This window comes from Amphiura filiformis, chromosome 1 (assembly GCF_039555335.1).
Source record: "Amphiura filiformis chromosome 1, Afil_fr2py, whole genome shotgun sequence".
Classification (NCBI taxonomy): Eukaryota; Metazoa; Echinodermata; class Ophiuroidea; order Amphilepidida; family Amphiuridae; genus Amphiura; species Amphiura filiformis.
The window spans coordinates 87,823,250-87,844,529 of record NC_092628.1 but is presented as its reverse complement, the minus strand read 5'-3'; the positions used below and the strand labels follow the sequence as shown (position 1 = coordinate 87,844,529).

General features: G+C 35.8%; 2 protein-coding genes across 2 annotated transcripts in view; one reads left to right on the top strand and one right to left on the bottom strand.

The window, feature by feature from the left end:
- Nucleotides 1-21,280, top strand: part of LOC140163998 (uncharacterized) — a 39,414-nt gene that overhangs the window by 6,031 nt on the left and 12,103 nt on the right. Inside the window, exons 3-4 of the mRNA XM_072187287.1 lie at nt 1,050-1,269; nt 2,395-2,511. Coding sequence (XP_072043388.1) covers nt 1,050-1,269; nt 2,395-2,511 — 337 coding nt within the window. The remainder of the gene's footprint in view (nt 1-1,049; nt 1,270-2,394; nt 2,512-21,280) is intronic.
- On the bottom strand, nt 11,277-20,497 carry LOC140156181 (uncharacterized). Its single transcript, XM_072179211.1, has 3 exons — nt 20,251-20,497; nt 12,956-13,065; nt 11,277-11,646 (listed from the first exon to the last, which is right to left on the bottom strand). The coding sequence occupies exons 1-3, from the start codon at nt 20,363-20,365 to the stop codon at nt 11,317-11,319; spliced, it is 555 nt and encodes a 184-aa protein (XP_072035312.1). The 5' UTR covers nt 20,366-20,497; the 3' UTR covers nt 11,277-11,316.

Here is a 21,280-nt window from a genome sequence, read left to right as displayed (position 1 = left end):
TCAGAAATATATTATCAAGCGTCAAGGTATCCCCCCCCCCCCCCCCATCCCCCGGGATCTATATACGCCTATGAATTGAAGCCACTTTTTACACGTCTTTCTTCCAGCATACATGTATTAGGAGCCAGCCCCATGAAATGTCCGCGTCGTTGGACAGATGTTTCAAAATGGACAAATCATATAGGCCTATCAAAGTGTTCAGAAGAGTCTGTGGAATCTTTCCTGCCATGTTGCCAAATTTGTAACCCGCGCGTTCTATTCCGTTTCCATGGCAACGGTTACGCTATTTAATGATTTTCGTTATTTTATACCTAAAAATGGCACATTTTAACCAGTTATTTCTTAAAAACTAAACGGAGTAGAAACTTCATATTTGGTGTACAGAACACATGTCACAAGGATATTTAAAATATGTAAACAAAAGCATCGCTTAATTCATTACATTTAAGTATTGGGTAAAATGCCACTTTTTGGTGATTTTGGTCAGTTTTGACCAAAAATGTAATTTACATGGAAATTTGTTTGTGAAAAATGCATCCTAGAGATTGCACCAATTTACTAAGATGGATGTTTGGATCCAAAAAAAAGTCAATCACAACATTTTTCTGTGATCTATGGTTTTTAACCTATGACCTCTTGAAATTCATAAGTACACTGCAAAAATTGTGTCTATCATGGAGACATGTCTTCAGTAGACATGTCTTAATTTAGCGTCTTTGTGCAAGTCCCATATCATAACCACATGTTTTGTAGTTATTTAATATTAGTCATAACTTTATGCATGAGTCATGTCTAGTTTAGAGACAATGAAATTGCGATAAGACACGACTCGAAGAATTAGTGACTTGTTAGAAGTCACTTATTCAATAATGTGTCTTTAATTAAGACATGAAGTAAGACATGTCCAATCCAAAAACATTTTTAGCAATTTCTTGCGTTGCAAAGGATTTTTAAAAGTTGCTCTCATTATATCTAAATAACAAGGCAATCGGGTCTATGGAATTCAAGTTCTGTTCAATTTATATCGAATCTTCATATCTTTATTCTAGGTAGTAAATGAACTAATCTACTATGAATCTGACAACAAGTACGATGCCGTGGTGTTCCTATTCCTACCTAATGGAGGTACTACTCAGATAGAAGCAGTAGTGAACGCACAAGACACAAAACTTCAAGCTATCGATATGAATGAGGTGATGCGACGAGTGAGCGTTAGGACAAATATCACAGAATTACAAAATATGGACACTGCACCGGTCCAGGAAGAAGGTACGAATACTTAACACCAAAATCACATGTAGTATTATTTGTTAGACATTTGAAGAAAAGGTAGAGATGCGATTTCAAAAGTTGAAGAAGTTATTCAAACAGCTCAAAAGCAGATGACAGCTGTTCATAATAGAAAGGACCTTTCTCCTTCAACCTTGCACAAACACGTTTGCCTCATCATTTTATATTGTTATAATCATTTCATTTTGTTATAATCATTTCGTTTTGTTATAATCATTTCATATTGTTATAGGCCTAATCATTTCATATTGTTTAAATTGACGTTTGAAAGTGGACATTTAATTTTGTTTTGCGGATTCCCGTGTGAAAGAAATAATGACTTCATTAAAAAGAATGTAGCAATACTATGGACATTGAAATAGATATTTTTCAAATTTAATATCTGCTCAAGATAATTACAGGAATTAGGTTTATTGTGTGTGGAATAAAGTATCATTGTAAACACCTTCTAAGGTGTTTACAATGACACTTTGTGTTCATGTTCATTGACGTACGTCGGGTGAAAATCTCATGCAGTAGTATTTGATCCTTTATCAGGATTCTTTAAGATTACAATAGCCTCATTATTATACCCGGGTAGTATACCTATATTGTTGATTGATGTGAGATTTTTTAATTTTGAATACAGAAAAGCCAATTAGATGAATTAGCTAGGCCTATATTATTTTGTTTTTTAGAATGGATGGAATCTGTCATTTTCTGTGATTAATTACGTTCGTCATTGTTCATGTTAGTTAATAGTATTTCATAATATCATGTGGTATGCAGGACTAAGTCTGATAATAAGCATGGCTACCACCAATTTGGTAAATTTTGGAAATTGAATTATAATCATCATCACCTTTCTCTGTAACTTTTGCGGAATCCTTAGGGGCTGTACAAATAATTATGAGCCCTGGGGAGGGTAAAATTGGGGGGGGCAAGACATTTTGTCCAGCCGAAAGGGGGGGGGGGCAAGCAATTTTTGTCTGGCCGAGGACAACTGCTGCATTTATATTAGATGATCATATCATAATAATTTATATAGGCATATATAGGTCTATTATAGGTGTGTATGGAACATTGGGTTTTGAATTTGACTGATATTTCCATGTCTTTTTCTAGTTCAATACTGTTTACATGAGACTATTATCCCACCTAATGGCACATTGACATGGCCATCTACACCAATAGGAACAGAAATCAACACAGTAGAACTTTGTCCGCAGGGAACTCAATTTGGTAAGTATACATATCTTTTCACCAAATCACAAGCTAAAAAGTATTAATAAACTCCAACCGCTGAGTGCACCAAATCCGCGTAACTTCGGAGTAAGCTACTAGTTTAGTAAGTTGGCGAGTATCTCGCATTTTGAGACTTCCAAATCAGCGTAAATTACTAGACTAGTAAGTTCTATTGTTAATATACTCGGCAACTTACTCTTCATCTTTTGCGGAGTAAGTTGGCGAGTATCTCAGATTTTCGTGACTTCCAAATGTGAGTAAGTTACTAGACTAGTAAAGTTACACCGCAGCTTTTGTTATTTACTCGGCAACGTACTCTTCATCGTTGGAGGAGTAAGTTGGCGAGTAAGCAAATCGATTCATAGATAGAGGAGAAAATCATTGATATTGATGAGATTTTTAAAGTAAATAATAAGATATTTCGCATTAGAGCGTATTCTGCGTGTGGAGCGAGCGTCTCGTATGCGGCACCGCAAACCTTTCGTGTAGGCCTACTGACGGAACATTTTAAGTTAATGTTTACCTCAACCCTAAACTATGGAAACCACAAAGTTGCTAAGCATAATTGTAGGCCTATATAAAAGTATACATAATATAGAATGACAAACACTTGAGGAAATGGTATATATCATAAGCGATGAGATCCAGCTTGCCACTACAAAAAACGTATTATCACCCAATCAATCAATCAATCAATCAATCAATCAATCAATCAATTAATATCCATTCCTTGTGACGTTTCACAAATACAGGCTGTATCAAAATGATTTGTACCCATCAATTACCAGTGATTATGGACAAGACTGCTACATCGAAATGCAGTGCCCATCTCATTTGTGGATGAACGTTATTCAGAGTCTTAAAACGGTAATAAACGGTCATATCAAGAGGATTCAATGTTACATTTTGAAGAGGCAGGACTTTCAATCAATATCAAAACTGACACGTACCAAACATTTTGATACAGCTTGTATGGTGATTAGCGAATGCATGTTGGATTCCATTTGTATCTTCAGTAGATATCATAATTATAGTACTAGTAGGCCTACCATTTAAATTTCACAATAGAGTCAAAGTCCCGTTACTTTATGCGTTTATTTTATGCCTTAAAAATGTATGACAATTGTATTCTATATACTACACTGAGTAATAATTCGAATCTATACAAATATTTTCATGTCTGGGAAACATGTTTTCAAAGTTCTAGATATTTTCTATCTCTAATATAGGCCTACATAAATTATCTTATTTCAGGATCTCCCCAAGCTTCAAGAATTATGATTAATTGCAAGTTTTGTGCCAAATAAATATTCCCTTCACACGGCTGGATACACTCACAGATATGAATTATTTCCTCATTTATTATAATCGTTTATTTTAAACTGATAACGGCAGATCCATATGTTATATCCCGACCCTTGAGGAATTATATGCCCCACTCTCCTGTTGTTTATTATTAATCCTGGTTGCAGGGCTGAAATTACACACTATCACAAAACGCTATATACCCCCCCCCATCCCATCCCTGGGGCACACTATCCGGTTAATATTTTTGCGATTTTTGCGCTTTTTGTGATGTTTTAGAAAAATACAAACCTTTATCCTAGAATTGGGGAGCCATTATTATACAAGAGGCCCCAAAATGAGACCCATATTTTTCGGCTTATTATGACATTTGAACTGAGCACCAAGGTGGTCTTTGCGGGGAGTTGGTTTGCTAACTCACCCCCCTAAAAAAAATTCCAACCCCCTAAAACCAACCACACAAAGAAAATATCAACACCTATAAACAATTCAACCTCCTGACCCCCAGTGAAAAAATTGAAAATGGCCCGGTAAACACACAATTTTACCCTTATTTGGGCAAATATAAATGAATTTTGGCATAGAAAACAAAAAATATCACCTTAATTTTGGGCTAAAATGGTGTACAATTGAAATTAGCAATTAACACAGGACCAAAATGTTACCCACCATTTTTTTGTCTCCGCTCTTATACAACTGACTCTGATACGCGACTGAACATGTAACTACTTTGACCCCGATAGGATTTTTACAAAAACTACACTGCTGAGTCCCCCACCCCGGCGGGTTACCCCTTCTGTCATGGTGTGCCAAAATAGATATCATAATCATAAACCTCTTCATATAGGCCTACTACAGTGCACGCTAAATACACTGATATGGTATTTTGTTTGTACCGGGGTATTTAGTGACATCACTGCCTTTTGTTAAAATTGAATAACAATTGACCGCGTGGTTAAAAACGTGATATTAAAGGTGCTGATTGGGATTTGGCGAGTAACTACTTTTTTAGTATCTTCATTAATGGAGCAGTAAATCACAATCAGCACCTTTAATATCACGTTTTTAACCACGCGGTCAATTAATTTCAACAATAGGCAGTGTTATGTCACTAAATACCCCGGTACAAACAAAATACCATATCAGTGTATTAGCGTGCTTGGTAGTTATAGGCCTATAGGTTTATGATTATGATTTTGTCACACCATGACAGAAGGGGTAACACGCCGGGGTGGGGGACTCAGCAGTGTAGTTTTTGTACAAATCCTTTCGGGGTCAAAGTAGTTTTCGAGTTCAGTCGCGTATCAGGGTTGTAGGAGGAAAAAAAAAAAAAAATTGGTGGGTATGTGTTATTGTGATAATTGCTCATTTCAATTGTAAGCCTACACCATTTTAGCCCAAAAGTAAGGTGATATTTTTCGTTTTCTATGCCAAAATTAATTTATTTTGCCCAAATAAGGGTAAAATTGTGTGTTTACAGGGCCATTTTCAATTTTACACTGGTTTTAAAGGGTTGGAATTTTCTTGGGGGGGGGGGGGGGGGTAGCGAACCAACCCCCCGCAAAGACCACCTTGGTGCTCATAGATAATAAGCCGCAAAATATGGGTCTCATTTTGGGGCTTCTTGTATATGGCTCCCCAATTTTAGTATGAAGGTTTGTATTTGTCTAAAATATCACAAAAAGCGCAAGTTTTTTAAAAATGATATTTGGTAACAATGTCGCAAAATTGTTTTCAATTTGGGCAAAATATCTGACAATCGTGGGCCTATTCTATTCAAACATTAACCAGATGGTATGTCCCAGGGGTAAGATGGGGATGGGTGTTTTTTTTGATAGTGTGTAATTTTGCAGCCCTGCAACCAGGCGAACCGGGAATGGAATAAACAACAGGATAGACGGGCATATAATTCCTCAAGGGTCATGAAATATACTTAAAATAAATCCCATCCAGGGCCAGTCGGATTGGGATATAGCATATGGATCTGACGTTATCAGAAGAGATTATCATGAGGAAAGAATTTATTTCTGTGATTGTATCCAGCCGTGTGAAGGGAATATTTATTTGGCACAAAACTTGCAATTATTCCTAATTCCTGAAGCTTGGGAGATCCTGAAATAAGATAATTTATATGTAGGCCTATATTAGATATCTAGAAGATATCTTGAGTTTTGAAAACAGGTTTCCCCAGATAAGAAAATATTTGCATAGATTCGAATTATTGCTCAGTGTAGTAGGGCCTATATATAGAGTACAAAAAGGGGGCCCTTAAATATTTTGACCCTCCTGGGGGGCTGAAAAAAAATGACCACACATTTCCTGGGAAAATTGAGTTTATATGCTTTTCTATGGGGTTGACCCATAATTTTCATGTCAAAAAGGGGGCCCTGAAATTTCTGAGATCTCAAAAGGGGCCCCCGAAAAATTTTCGCAATGAAATGCATCCGGCTTGTGAACGGTCCCTTGGCATAAATTTGGAAGGCATAAAATAAACGCATAAAGTAATAGGACTTTGACTCTATTGTGAAATTTAAACGGTAGGCCTACTATAATTATGCTATCTACTGAAGATACAAATGGAATCCAACATGCATTCGCTAATCACTATATTATGTGACACGTCACAGGGAATGAATAATGATTGATTGATTTATTTAAGAGCGGTTATACTAATTATCGATGATCACCCCCTTCTATATTGTCTAGTTCTCCCTTCCAGAATAAATGTTCCGTCCGTGAGGCCTACACGAAAGGTTTTGCGGTGCCGCATACTGAGACGCCACACACGCAGAATACACTTGAATGCAAAATATCTTATTATTTACTTTCAAAATCTCATCAATATCAATGATTTTCTCCTCTATCTATGAATTAATTTGCTTACTCGCCAACTTACTCTCTAAATGTAAAAGAGTGAAAATCCACTCAAAAAGGAGTGAAATTCCACTCTTTCAAGGAGTTAAACGCAGGACAACACATTTTAGAGTGAAAAAAAGAGTGGTCTCCAATTCACTCGAAAAAGAGTGAAACACCACTCTTTGCAAAGAGTGATAACGTTACCACTCTCTTGGAAAGAGTGGAACTTATTCACTCGTTTAAGAGTGGAATCATCCACTCTTTCTAAAGAGTGGTTTTATTTGCAAACTACTCAAAACTAAAAATGACACTAACAAATCAATTAAAATGACACCAACAAATCAATTATTTCAAATTGCAGGCAATTTTATTTTACCAAATCCAATGTATTTACTTATTGTTTATTAAATGGTATATAAAAAAACGCAAACAGCGGAGCTGATGGCACTGGTTAACAATACAATAATAAATACACAATCAATATATACAAATTCATAGCAAACCATAGTATACCATCATCAGAATTGTATAACACCAATACATATTTTAAGGGGGTAGGCCCCCCCCCCCAAAAAAAACCAAAATTTAGCATGTTTTGTGCCTATCTCAAAATTTTCAAATGCATCCTGGAGCAAATTGTCTGAATATTGTCAAAAATGGCATTTAAATTTTAGTAGGCCAAGGGTTTCTTGCTTTATTGATGATAACTCAACAACTGGGTGGTCTACTGAAATTTAAATGCCATTTTTGAGTTTCTCAGACAATTTGCTTCTGCAGGATATATCACTTTTCAAAAAAGTGTTGATAATTTTATAATAGTGCACAAAACACGCAAAATTTTGGTTTGGGGTGGAGCTACCCCCTTAATGAAATAGCTTACAGGACATTGTCTGCTCACAATTTCTGTCTGCTCACAATTTCTTACATTTCCCCATAATACACTATAATTCTTGCATCTATCAACAGTCCGCACACACTTATCCCAGTGTGACAATGGGTTGTTGTAAATTTAGTAACGTATCGAAACGTATGGAAATGGGTGGAAAAGGATGGAAATGGGTAGGAACGGATGGAAATGGGTAAGAATGGATGGAAATGGGTCAAAATATTCCACCATGGATCGAAATTGATGCAAAGGTACTCGTAAAAACGTACAAAATAAGCGAAGAAATGTTTTCAAATCACCGGCGCAAGTAAATGCAACAATTGCTACAGCTCTGAATTGCTTTAAGTTATGCAGTAGCTAATTGCATGGAGGTCAGGGAGAGTGTGGATTGTGACCAGAGGATTTTCACTAAAGCAAAAGTTTGTTTTGGTTAGTTGGTCAAGGTCACCAAGGTCATTGTTTTATGATTTTAGACTTGGATGGTAAAAAAATGCATGGAGTTTATTTAATGCTAATAAATAATGTTATTGAGAAAAATTAAGTACAATTATTTATTTAATTGATTAATATCAATAAAAATCAATTTATTTATTCTTAATTAAAGAAGAATTGTTCTTTCATTATTTCCTTCTTGCGTTAATTGATTAATTAAAACAAAATTCTTTTTTCCTTCCATTATTTGAATTTTATTTGCATGAAAAGAAAAAGCAAGAAAAAAGAAATTCAGAAATAGGGAAGATAAGAAAACAAATGAAGACACAAGAAAAGAAAAGAAAAGAAAAGAAAAGAAAAGAAAAGAAAAAGAAAAATGAAAGACAAAATACAAAATATAAGAAAAAAGATACGAAAAGAAAGAGAAATAAATAAAAAGGTAAAAACAAAAAAAAGCAATAAGAATCGAAATTTATTGAGATATAGAGAAAAAATGAGAATGAATTAGAATGAGAAGGTATTATCCTCCTCCATGAAAGAAAGCCTCCTAAAGAAAGAAAGAAAGAAAGAAAGAAAGAAAGAAAAAGGAAAAGAACGAACGAAAGAAAGAAAGAAAGAAAGAAAGAAAGAAAGAAAGAAAGGAAGGAAGGAAGGAAGGAAGGAAGGAAGGAAGGAAAGAAAGAAAGAAAGAAAGAAAGTTAGTTTATTGAATTAAATAATTGAATGAAGTTGAAGAAACTTTATAGTGTTTCCATGCCGCTGAAAGCATGGAGGAAGCTATTGGTATCACGACGCACCTATAGCACTGATGGTGGTGAAGTCTTCGGAGACGAGCTTTGTATTATTTGACCGACGGGTGAAACACATTTTGATGAATTTAGCTCTTATTGTACCCATTTTAAGATGTTCGAGTCATATTTTGATTTATTCCGACCCATTTTCATCCTTTTCGATCCGTTCCTATCTTATTTCCATCCATTTCCATCCTTTTCCACCCATTTCCATACGTTTCCATACGTTTCGATACGTTACTAAATTTACAACTACCCGTGTGACAATACCTTATCTATAACATATCTGGCAATGATAATGTTTCAGGAGGAATGAAGTTACAGTTCTTACGAAAGTATTTGTTTTGCGGATCTATAGTTTTAAATCCTTCAAATGGATTTGAGACACTATCAAAATTCGACAAAACCCTGGACATCATCTGAATCTAAGTTTATATTATTAGGGTTATTGTTCTTCTGAAGTAAATCAGTGTATTCTCAATTACAATTCAATTACATTTTACTTCAGTGTTCGAATTAGCACACGTGTGCATGTAAATATTGGTTTGTGCATGTAACTTTTTACATTTTCTGGTATGTTTAAGCTTATTTCACAAAATTACTTACTGAAGTCCTGATACTGTAACACAAAAGTTAACTTGTACCATGTGTACGGCATGGACAATATTGGCAGTTAGTTCGACCCATTCCCGCCCCAACATTACTACATATTTGGTTATTTGCCTAGCTATCACGGCTCATAAAATGGTAAATTTCTTTGTGCAAAAGTATGTGCATGTAACATTTCTCTGGTGCATGTAGAGATTCTGAACTACATGCACAGGTGCATGCAAGATTTTTTTCTAATTCGAACACTGTTTTACATGTACTAACTATACATAAAAACCATATATTCAACAATCATAAAAAGTTCACACAAGTGGAGATTCATTAGTCATCAGCTTAACTTCTATAATTAATTTTTTTTTTTTTTTTTTGTCTAGTTATGCGTTGTTGATTGTTCTTCGTGTATGAGTGGTTATGTTTTGTCCCCTTTTACACCCTGATGACCAATGGGTAAACCGTCTTGTTGTCAAGACCGTTGATCAGCCAATCAGTGTGATTGTTTATCACCTGTGTGTTTACACTGTACGCGACACGCACAGCTCCGACCACGGAACAATTAAAAAATTAATTATAAGAATAGAAAAACACCAGTGTATTATTTAGAAGTTGAATTGAGGACCCTCAAATTGCACCTACCTCTCAAAAAATTCAATCTAGTCATATGATTTTCAGGTTGTCTGTAGCTTCTGCCCTCATCACTGCAACACTGCTTTGGGTTCATCCCCAAGTGGCATTGCTCGCAAAGTGAATTGAACTTGTAACTGTTTGCAATCTACCACTTTCAGAAAAACTACAGAGTACTTATTTTTTTAATCTAGTGTGTTGGGTGCCTCTGCAACGGTAGTAGCTAATGTGTATTTGCAGCTGCAATGAACCTAAAACCACCATTTGAGAGCCAAGGCATTACAAGACTCATGAAAGATCTTCAAATAACTAACAAATATTCCAAAAACCATGCTACTTGCTTGAAAACATTTTCAGGCTTAAAATTCCAAACATTGATCACATTTTTTCCTTGCAAGGTACTAAATTGTGGTACATGCATTTCAAAATCTACAGTATTTGCCAAGTTGTTCAGAGATTTGAGCCGCGATCTCGCGTTAAGTCTGTAAACCAGGAAGTGAAAAACATTCGAGCTGATTGGTTGTGGCGTCCATGATAAAAGAAACCGTAGGTGAGCCAGCGTTGCGTATCGTACGCTCTCGGTCGCCACACTGCGTGGCTGACCTCTAAACAATTTTGGCAAATACTTAACATTATTTTCAATAAGAAATTTTCAATAATATTGTTAATTCTCATGTAATTTTGACCTCACTCAAAAAATGGTAAAATTGTCCCATACTTCCCTTTCATGGGAAGGCAGTACAATACAAAACACATAGTAAACTTTGCACAGGCAATCAAAATGCCTCGGCAGTCTTTCAACCGGGATAGATGTACATCATGTGCTATCCACAATGAAGAACTCTGTAGAGATGTCATTTTCTATCAATTCTATCTATCTATTGAATTCTGTGTCAAATCGACCAAAACAGGTTACCTCTCAGATTTGGCTGCAATTGATTCATACATTTGTTTATGGATGTAATGCACACATGCAAAGTATAACATTCCAAATCTTAGGTCGGTTCCTCAAATTTTGGGTACTCTCCAACTTTCAGCATGCACGATTTGTGTCATTGCATAATTTATCAAATGATCTGAACAGTATCTTATGAACAACCTATACAAAGCTGTAAATTGGTTCCCAGGGTGAGGTTTAGCCAAATACTCATGTATGAATTTTATAGAAATGAATTTCAGCCAAATCTGAGAAGTGACCCGTAGAAACCATCGGTTGATTTGATACAGAAGAAGCCACAATCAAGATACCTCGAGAATCATAACAAGTACATCATCCCATGTCAAACAACCACAAAACCAGATCTAAGCTTCTTTTTGTTGAGGCTCTTGCATCATCTGGGAGTAGAGCTCCCTTACCGTAGGCCTAATGTGCTTGCTTACTCCGTAAACCAGCCCGTCAAAAAAATTGAAGAATGTGAGAACTGGTTTTGCAAAGTGCACGTTGAACACGTAATGTACTTTGTACAGGCGATCAAATGCCTCTACAGCATTTGTCCCTCCTGGAATTGATGTGTTGTCTACAATAATGAAATATTCAGTTGGGTTGCCGTTTTCATCACCCAGTGCGAGAATGAAGGGCTGTGCATAGATCACATCTTTGGTTTTTGCAAAGGCTTCAACATCTGTCCCAGTCTGAAAAGATAAGATAAATACTTACATTAGGGCTTGAAAACAAGTAACAATCTGACCGCCATGGTCGGTTTGATATCATCATGTTATCAAGGTTCTCTTTATTTCACTTAAAGAGACAAGTTCCCCCAATTTTCTGTGACATTGTCCCATTAAACTTAACATACTTTTGTGGCTTAGGCCAAAAAATAAATGTCTCAGCCTCCCTTGAATTAAAAAATTCAGCATTTCTTTTTTAGGTTTTTGAGTTTTTATCATTAAGAAAAAATATTGTGAAAGTTGGCTGCGAAGCAGCCAGAATAAAAAGAGGCCTAATTCTACAATAATGAGTCGGAGTCAGCAGCTCCTTATTTGGTAAAATTCAGTTACTGCAATCAAAACTTACAAGCAAAGGAGTACTTTGTTAAGGGGGTACAACACCCCTGACCAATTTTGTGACTATTTATGCATTTTTCTCAAAATTTATAGCACCTTGATGACAAGTAAGATATGTATATTATAGGGGCAACGGCAAGGAATCCGATCTCTGCACTGGAAAATTAGTAACTCAAGACAAGTAGTTATTGATTTATGGATCAAATATTGATTTTCTCGCATTTTGACTGCAACTCCACAACAGTTGTCTGTACTGAAATTTAATTGCAATTTTAGAGAACCTTGGAACATTTCTAATCAAATCCATATGACATTTTGTCCAAAGTTGCTTTGGCTTTTGAGAAAATGCAAAGTCTTTAAAAATAAGGCCCAGGGGTGTCGTACCACCTTAAATGGCAAAAAATCAAACTCAAATCAGTTACACAAACTTACTTTCTCAAAAACGACATTTTCTTTTCAGGATTTTGATTTCCTGAGTGTCTAGAACCCTGAATCTCAAGATTACTTACTACTACCTGCCAGCAATGTGATGCTTGTCAACTCAGACTCAATAATGTCCATTTCATTTCCACAATGCCAGTACCGTGCTACATTTGAGACATCAATTTACCAGTTTTGCCCAGATTCACTCTCATTGCACTCAGTCTAATGCTCACGACTTTATTGTTCCTTGTGTCAAAGGCATTGCTTCTAACACCTTTTACAATGCCATCTGTGACTGGAACATATCAATTAATTGCATTCAAAGTAAAGAGAGAGGTCTTCAAGAGAGCTGTTAAGAATTTTGCCATGAGAGAGAAACTGCCGCACAAATTTGAACATGTGAAGACTTATTTCCATTGTTTTTCTTTGCTGCGCCATGCTCTGCAACCTTTTGTCAAAATGGACCCCATTGGAAATAAGTCTGAACATATATCTAGATTCAAGAGTAACTTACTTGTCTACGTTGCATTATGAATGAAAACACATCATATCCTTTGCTCTTAAACCCTTTGGCGGTCACTGTTGGAAGTTTCTTCAGGAGAAATTTAAACACATCCAGATCATCTGTAACAGCAAGATTTAGACCAATATTCAAGTCATTTTTTAGCCAAAATACTTTAAAGTTCGAAATATGAAATAAATTAATAATAATAATAAGGAATGATGCTCTTATACCTGCACACCTATCTTTCACCCTAACACTATTCCCAATGTAACAGTACTTTTGCATGAACTTTAAAAAAAATTGTGTGAAAATTAATTACATTTTTGCATACATTGTCAAGTTTGCTAGGGGTCAAAAAACAACAACAACAATACAATACATAAGAAGAGTAGGCTTCAATTTTGTCATATTTTGACACTCAAATTGCCATAACTTTTGAGCCGCTACTCTGATCAAGCTCAGATTTCTGATTATTGTGGAGCTCAACAAGCTCTATAAAATATCTATATTTAAGCAAGTTTATTAACTCTACAACGTTTGCTGTTAAAATGCATATACATATGAACATGTTCAAATTTCATGTTTACTTACTGAACCTCGCAGCTTCCTCTGATAACTGTGTTAGCTTGGGTCTAAAGTAAGGTTCCACTTCACCAACATTTTGAACCACAACCGGGTTCAACATGTCAAACTCAAAGTTAATCTGAAACATGAAAATTGAAAAGTGAATTAATTTAAAATACATCATGCTTATATTGTCCGCTGATAAATTACTTTGGGCAAGAATAAACAAAGCAAAATCTCTGAAAATCAGGAAGTACCCTGAAAACTGGTACCTCTTTATCAATAATTTAAACCATAATACCTTAAGAACCTATGGAATGTATCAAGCCATGCTATGTATATGTCACATAGGAACATTTTTTTTTGGAAGGGGGGAACTTATGTTTGCACTCCTTCAGATGACGGTCATAACATGTTTAGGTTTAGAATCATGAACATGTAGTCCATCTAGATGGTCTGATTTTACTGCAAACCCGCCGGTCCTGACTGGTGAATTTCCAAACCTAATCCATGCCCAGTCTAACATCTGGGATTTTTCAGATCCCCAGATGGTCATATCATGAGTTTGGGCCTGGTTTCACATTACACTTGCCTTGATTTTTCAAGGCAAGGTTTGGTGAAAGTCAATGGATTTCATGAGTCTATCTTGATGGACTATGAACAGGTAAACAGTATTTTGAATTCATAAAGTTGAATTCTAACCCTGCAGGAAAAAGCTTTAAAAAAAACCCTACACACATGTTGATACTGTTTGTTTGTATTCATGAGACAGATCGTGATCTCCATTTAAATACTAACCAGGTCAGGACTGTCTCTGAATCTTGGCATTTCTGCAAGTTGGTTTGTGATAGAAGGTGCCTCCTTTACTAGTTTTGATCTGCGGTAGAAGAACGTGGCTTTCAAGTTCGCTTTAATTTGGGACAAATTCTCCCTCGTTGGAGGGTGGTATTTCAGCCACTCCATCTTGTGGAAGAAAAAAAACACACATAAGATTACCTAACTTACAACATGAGAAATGCACACAACTTTATTTTTATCCACCTGTGTATTTTATCTGGATGTCCAAGGTGGATGGGCATTACAGTGGGTGATGCCACGCCCTTACATCTGTTATAATTACACAAAGCACTAAGCTCATGACTGCTATCTTATCTATGGGTAGCTGTGGTCACCTCTATACATTCCCTTACCAAACATGAATGCCTATTTGGCATTCTGTAGGTATTCGCCAAGCCCTCGAGTGCCAAGGATAGCGGTACTAGGTGGTCACTAGCACTCAACAGCTAATGAATGCCTATAGAGCTGGTTCACAGGCATTCTGAATGCCTCACTAGAATGCTACCGAATGCCTATTTACTCATAGCCCTCATGGTTCTAGGATTAGGTGGTTTGCTATAGGCACTCAGTGGCATTCGGATAAGTCATAGGCATTCGGTTAAAAAAATCCTTAAGTAATAGGCATTCCATATTTTAAGTATTAGGCATTCGGTTAAAAAAATTCTAAAGTAATAGGCATTCCACTGAAAAATTTCTAAGTATTAGGCATTCGGTTAAAAAAATTCTAAGTAATAGGCATTCCATTCAATTAGGCATTCTGATAATAGCCTTGACTAGCATTCCTTAGTGGTTGACCCAAGGGTCAAACAGGTGCATGATGGGAATATATTTCTAACTGCCATTTTGAACTGGTGTGAATGCAGAGATGATTGAATCTTAATCCTTTCATGTTTCCAGCTTTATTATAGGCTTTATTTTTCACTCTTTACATTTGGGATGTTACATGACAATGCATATTATGTGGACAACATCATACATGTATGGGATCCATGTAGTTATCTTTGTGTGCAATAATATGCCACAATATGGATGGTGTAAGTATAGGTAAGCTTAAATATGACTAGATGTAACTTTGAATATAGGTTTTTATGTAGGCAGTTTCTTGAAATATGGAATGGTCTAGTGTTAGGAAGGAGGAGCTAGATAGCATATTGGGGCATTATTATTAACATTAATAATAATAGTGTATATTAATTTTATACCACGCACAAATCCACTAAAAAAGCACTCATATGGCGCAAAATTAGGGGAAATTTTTTTTTTCACTTTTGACTTCATTTTATTATGAAGGGAATAGTTTGGACCTCCACAGTTGTTGATAAGAATTATTTAATTTGTTTCCAGGAGTCAATTTGGAGAATTACATCAAAGAATAAAAAAGATCAACTATATAACAACCATAGCAGTGGCCAGTTTTCATGGTGTTTGCATATGGTTTGTGTGTTAATTGAGACAATAATAATGGTATCCTTTGATTCTGATATATTCGTTCAAGGGCTAATACAACCGTGTGATTAGAGGGCTAAAGCAACTACCTTCATGTGATGGGAATTCATTGAAGCATAGTTTGCATTTGAACTAGGCCCAAGCCTCAAATTTACTCACTTTTTTTCCATAGACAAAAGACGCAGTGATTTATCCATCGGATGTGATTTAGCCACCAGATGTTACATCTTTGCGTTCACTCAATTGATGTCAATACTGAATTCTAAGCTGGTTTGACAATTACATTGTTCAACCAGAAGAACTTGGAGTCACATCTCCGCTTAGTGTCTACACTAAAAATATCATAGACTCGACAAAGACAGACGCTGTACTGAACTAAAATGCCTCTGCGTCTGTCACAATGGATAAAAAATGGAGTATATTCTGGGCTTACCATGTGCGATTTTCTGCAGTGCATTATATTCCTATTCGTCACTCTCGTATAATTGCTTAGCCAGCATAGCTATATAATTATATAGTGGTTCAAGTGCTTCACCTGTAAGTGGTTGGAATACCTATAAGCGGTTGGAATGCCTATAGGCGGTTGGAATGCTTCTGAGGCGATTGGAAATTTCATTGGCGGTTGGAGTGCTTCATAGGCGGTTGGAATGCCACTAAGTGGTTCGAGGGCCTAGCTCATTTACATATTTCGCCTCTGAGGAGGGCTTATGAACCACTTACGAACCACTTATAGCGGTTGAGGGCTAAATAAGTGGTTGGAGTGCTAACCTGTAGGCGGTTGGAATGCTTCCTAGCGGTTGGAATGCTTCCTAGCGGTTGGAATGCTTCCTAGGTGGTTGGAATGCTTCCCAAGCGGTTCGAATGCTTCCTAGGTGGTTTAAATGCTAGGCGGTTTGAATGCCTCCTTGGTGGTTCGAATGCCTCCTTAGTGGTTTGAGTGCTTAGCTCATTTACATATTTCGCCTCTGAGGAGGGCTTATGAACCACTTATGAACCGCTATAAGCGGTTGAGGGCTAGCAAACAGGCGGTTGAGTGCTAACAACCGCCTATTAACTCAATGTTATAGTATTGGAGGCATTCACCATTTAGGCATTCATTACCGGTTCTTTACCATTCAATGGAATGCCTAGTGAGTGCTAGCTGAATGCTAGTTTTTTAGGTAAGGGTTGATATCTAAATTAGTACCTGGTGCTTTGCTTCTTATGTCATCAAAGAATGTGTCCCTCTAAATGATAAATTTTTGATGTTTATAATTATAAAACTGACTTGGATATGCTGGAAAATAATGAAAGAAATGAAGTTTTTCTTCAAAAGATATCACAACACAAGAGCCAAGTTTGTGATCAAAAGTATGATATTGACTATGTTGAAGCTGAATAATTCAACCCCTTTTTAATTATTAACGTATGCTATGTTACATTTACAAGAGGTGCACTAAATCTTTTGAAGAGCTAAAATTGTCACAAAACTGTATAGCACCCACCTGCTCCAGTACCTCTGCTGAGCACTGTTCTGTTTCATTGTCATCTGTGTCATTTTTTGTTTTTTTTCTTGAGTTGACCTTTGCTAGGACCTCCTGCTCTTTTCGCACTCTGGCGCATTGTTTTTAATCTCCATTCAATAAATCCTTCGCCCTCGCTAAAGAACAGCTCCTTCAAAGATAAGAAAATATGAGAAGTTGCAAATTTGTAAGATTTTTTATTTCTCTTGGTAAGTTCTGTGACAGGTTTTACTGAAGTGCCAATCATAGAATTGAAAATTACAGAATTTCCTTTATTCAGGGGTGTGGGTGAGCACAGAAGGCAGTGGGGTTTGACCCCACCCTTTTTTCCTGATGCACTCTTTATACTGAAAATTCCAGACCCCACCCTTTTAGCAGTTCATCTTTCATATTTTCATACATTCAATTCTGGAAACATGGTGATGTCATAAACTAGCACCCACTTATCACTGAAATGTACTTTCTGTGGTGTGATGTCACAGTACTATGACACCGAAACATGCCGACATAAAAGACGTAAATTTTAAATTGTTCAGTTTAAAAAAATTAAAAGAACTAATCTCTTGTGTTGACTTCAAACATGTAAAAACTACAGGTATCATTGGTAACCACAAGTTTAACTCACTTCAGATTCTTTCTAGCAATACTTTCGGGCTCTGTTGCTTATACTATCCAGAGAGGTTGCATGTTTCGGGCTCTGTGTTGCGTCATCAACCCTACCAAATTCACCTTAATTTTTATTACTCTTGACACTCTTTAATAGCTCACATGCAGTGAGCAATTATAAAAAATATAATCATTTATAATATAAATGTGTGCATATCATTTTAAATGTCCAATTTTAAAATTCCAATATTATGAATGAGACTGAGCAAATATTAATTATGGTCTGTAGCATTTATTGATTTATTTATTTATTTATTTATTATTAATGTATTAAATTAATTAATTTAATGGCTATTAATACAGGCCTGTTAAAATCAATTACAATTGATTTATGGCAGTTTTAAAAACCTGAGATGGTTGTCTTCAGATTTCGTGTCCCAGGATCCTTGTTAATTTAAAATTAATTAATTATATTAAATAATTAATTAATTATTAAAATTAATTAATTAATTACAAAACAAATAGATCTTTAGTATAAAAGTAGAGATTTAAAGATTTCATTCATTGTTGTAATGTAGAAAACCATGATGAACTGATGAATGCTTGTTTCTCCCATAGACTTTACATGGTGCGTATCCCTATTTTGCACCACCCGGCATCTTCGTTTACTTAATTAATTATATCTTATTTATTTCAAATATCAGAACATCAAATTTGGTACCAAATTAAAGAGTACATTCTAGGCCTTTAGGCAGTATCTTATTTAAAGACTTTATTCATTGTTGTAATATAGAAAAACCTTGATGAGCAGAGTGCTCATTTCTCCCATAGACTTTACATGGTTCCGTATCCCAATTGCACCACCCTGCATCTTCGTTTACTTAATTACTTACAACTTTTTAATTAAAAACCTCAGAATATTATGTTTGGTATCAAATTAAGCAGTACATTATAGGCTTTAAAATGAATGCAAATTTGATGGCATTAGAAGTGATTAAAGGTGCTTGCTTATTACAAATAAGTCATTTTTTACTACAATATGAAACAACACCACCCTATTGAGAACACCAGTTCATGACACACAGCCATATGGGTATAATCAGAAATAATGGCACCAAAGTGTGACAAAAGTGTCAAAATTACAAACAGTGTTCAGAGATGTAATTGTTGTCTTATTATAAGCAAAACGTATCTAAATTCAAGAAAAAATAAAAAAATTACTTCAGTAATATTACTAAATGTATTTTTTCAACTAGTTTATTTTGTCTAAAGGCCATTTTTGAAAATAGCGAAATAGCGCTATTATCACTTGAGTGGTGGGTAAAGTGAAAATTGCATAATTGCGCAATTTTGTCTAAAGGCCATTTTGAAAATAGCGAAATAGCGCTATTATCACTTGAGTGGTGGGGTAAAGTTAAAATTGCATAATTGCTAATTTTGTCTAAAGGCCATTTTTGAAAATAGCGAAATAGCGCTATTATCACTTGAGTGGTGGGGTAAAGTGAAAATTGCAAAATTGCGCATAATTTTGTCTAAAGGCCATTTTTGAAAATAGCGAAATAGCGCTATTATCACTTGAGTGGTGGGGTAAAGTGAAAATTGCATAATTGCTAATTTTGTCTAAAGGCCATTTTTGAAAATAGCGAAATAGCGCTATTATCACTTGAGTGGTGGGGTAAAGTGAAAATTGCAAAATTGCGCAATTTTGTCTAAAGGCCATTTTTGAAAATAGCGAAATAGCGCTATTATCACTTGAGTGGTGGGGTAAAGTGAAAATTGCATAATTGCGCAATTTTGTCTAAAGGCCATTTTTGAAAATAGCGAAATAGCGCTATTATCACTTGAGTGGTGGGGTAAAGTGAAAATTGCATAATTGCGCAATTTTGTCTAAGAGCCATTTTCACCAAACTGATTTTCTTCTAAGTCTAAAAAATACACTGATAATAGCGAAATTAGCACTTTTTGATAATAGCAGTGCTATTATCGCAATTATGTGTAGAAACGAATGACAAAATAGCTTAATTGCGTCTAGTATAAAAAGAGCGCTAATATCGCTATTATCAGTTATAGCGCCTTTCTCGATCTCACGCAAAATACGTACCATAATGATAAAGCATGCACTGATAGTGATACTACTACTACTACTACTAGCCATGCAGTGCTATACTGTACAGTACACGCACAGCGCAGCGATAAATGCAATAGAATGTATGCGTTCATTTCTGTACAACCAGACCGTCACTTCATTGCCAATTTATACAATAACTAGCCCGGAAAGAAAATAAATTTCATGTTCTTCCTCCTCCCGACTTATTTTTGAACAACTAATTCTACAAATAAATGTATTACCTGCGAAAATCTCCATGATTTTATCTGAAAATCCTCGCTCACGCAGAAATGTTTCGACATCGTTGGTCGCCATTGTAGTAAAACGACTGAAAGTTTCATCGTTCGCTTGACGCATCGTGATTGGTTGCCTCGCTTCCCGCCTCGCTTTCAGTGCCGATAATTTTTATCACTCGGTAGACGAGTGGTCGAAATTCACTCGGGAATATGACATTGAGTGGTAAAATCGGATCACTCGATGAAGGAGTGAACCAATCCGAAAAGAAATGGTTACATTATCACTCAAATAGGAGTGAAAAGTACTCAATTAGGAGTGAAAGTCAGTTCACTCTAATCAGAGAGTGGAAATTTCACTCTTTTACATTTAGAGAGTACTCCTCCAACGATGAAGAGTACGTTGCCGAGTAAATAACAATAGCTGCGGAGTAACTTTACTATAGTTTAGTAACTTATAACGCACATTTGGAAGTCACGAAATTCTGAGATACTCGCCAACTTACTCCGCAAAAGATGAAGAGTAAGTTGCCGAGTACATAACAATAGAACTTATTTTTAGTCTAGTAACTTACGCCGATTTGGAAGTCTCAAAATGCGAGATACTCGCCAACTTACTAAACTAGTAGCTTACTCCGAAGTTACGCGGATTTGGTGCACTCAGCGACAAGTGTGCCCCATGCATATTTTTTCCTATTCCAAATAGAATTCGGAGAATATCCGTTCATTAAGTATTTGTTATTCAATATTTTTTTCTCTTCTAACGCGAACATTTATAGGCCTATTTGACAGTGTTAGATGTCAAATGTTTAGTGGAAAATGTGACTATTGATTTTACGACATCAAATATTCGTTAGAAGTAAAGCTAACTGGAATTTTCGAATGGGAATAGATTAAATAACGAAGACATATTGCATCAAATATTCGACGTCGAATAAGAAATATGAAGCGGGCTTTAAATGTGATGCAAATACAGAAACAGAATTCGAAGTTTACAATGGTAAACCAGAACAAAATATTTAATGCGGCTGACTTGTAG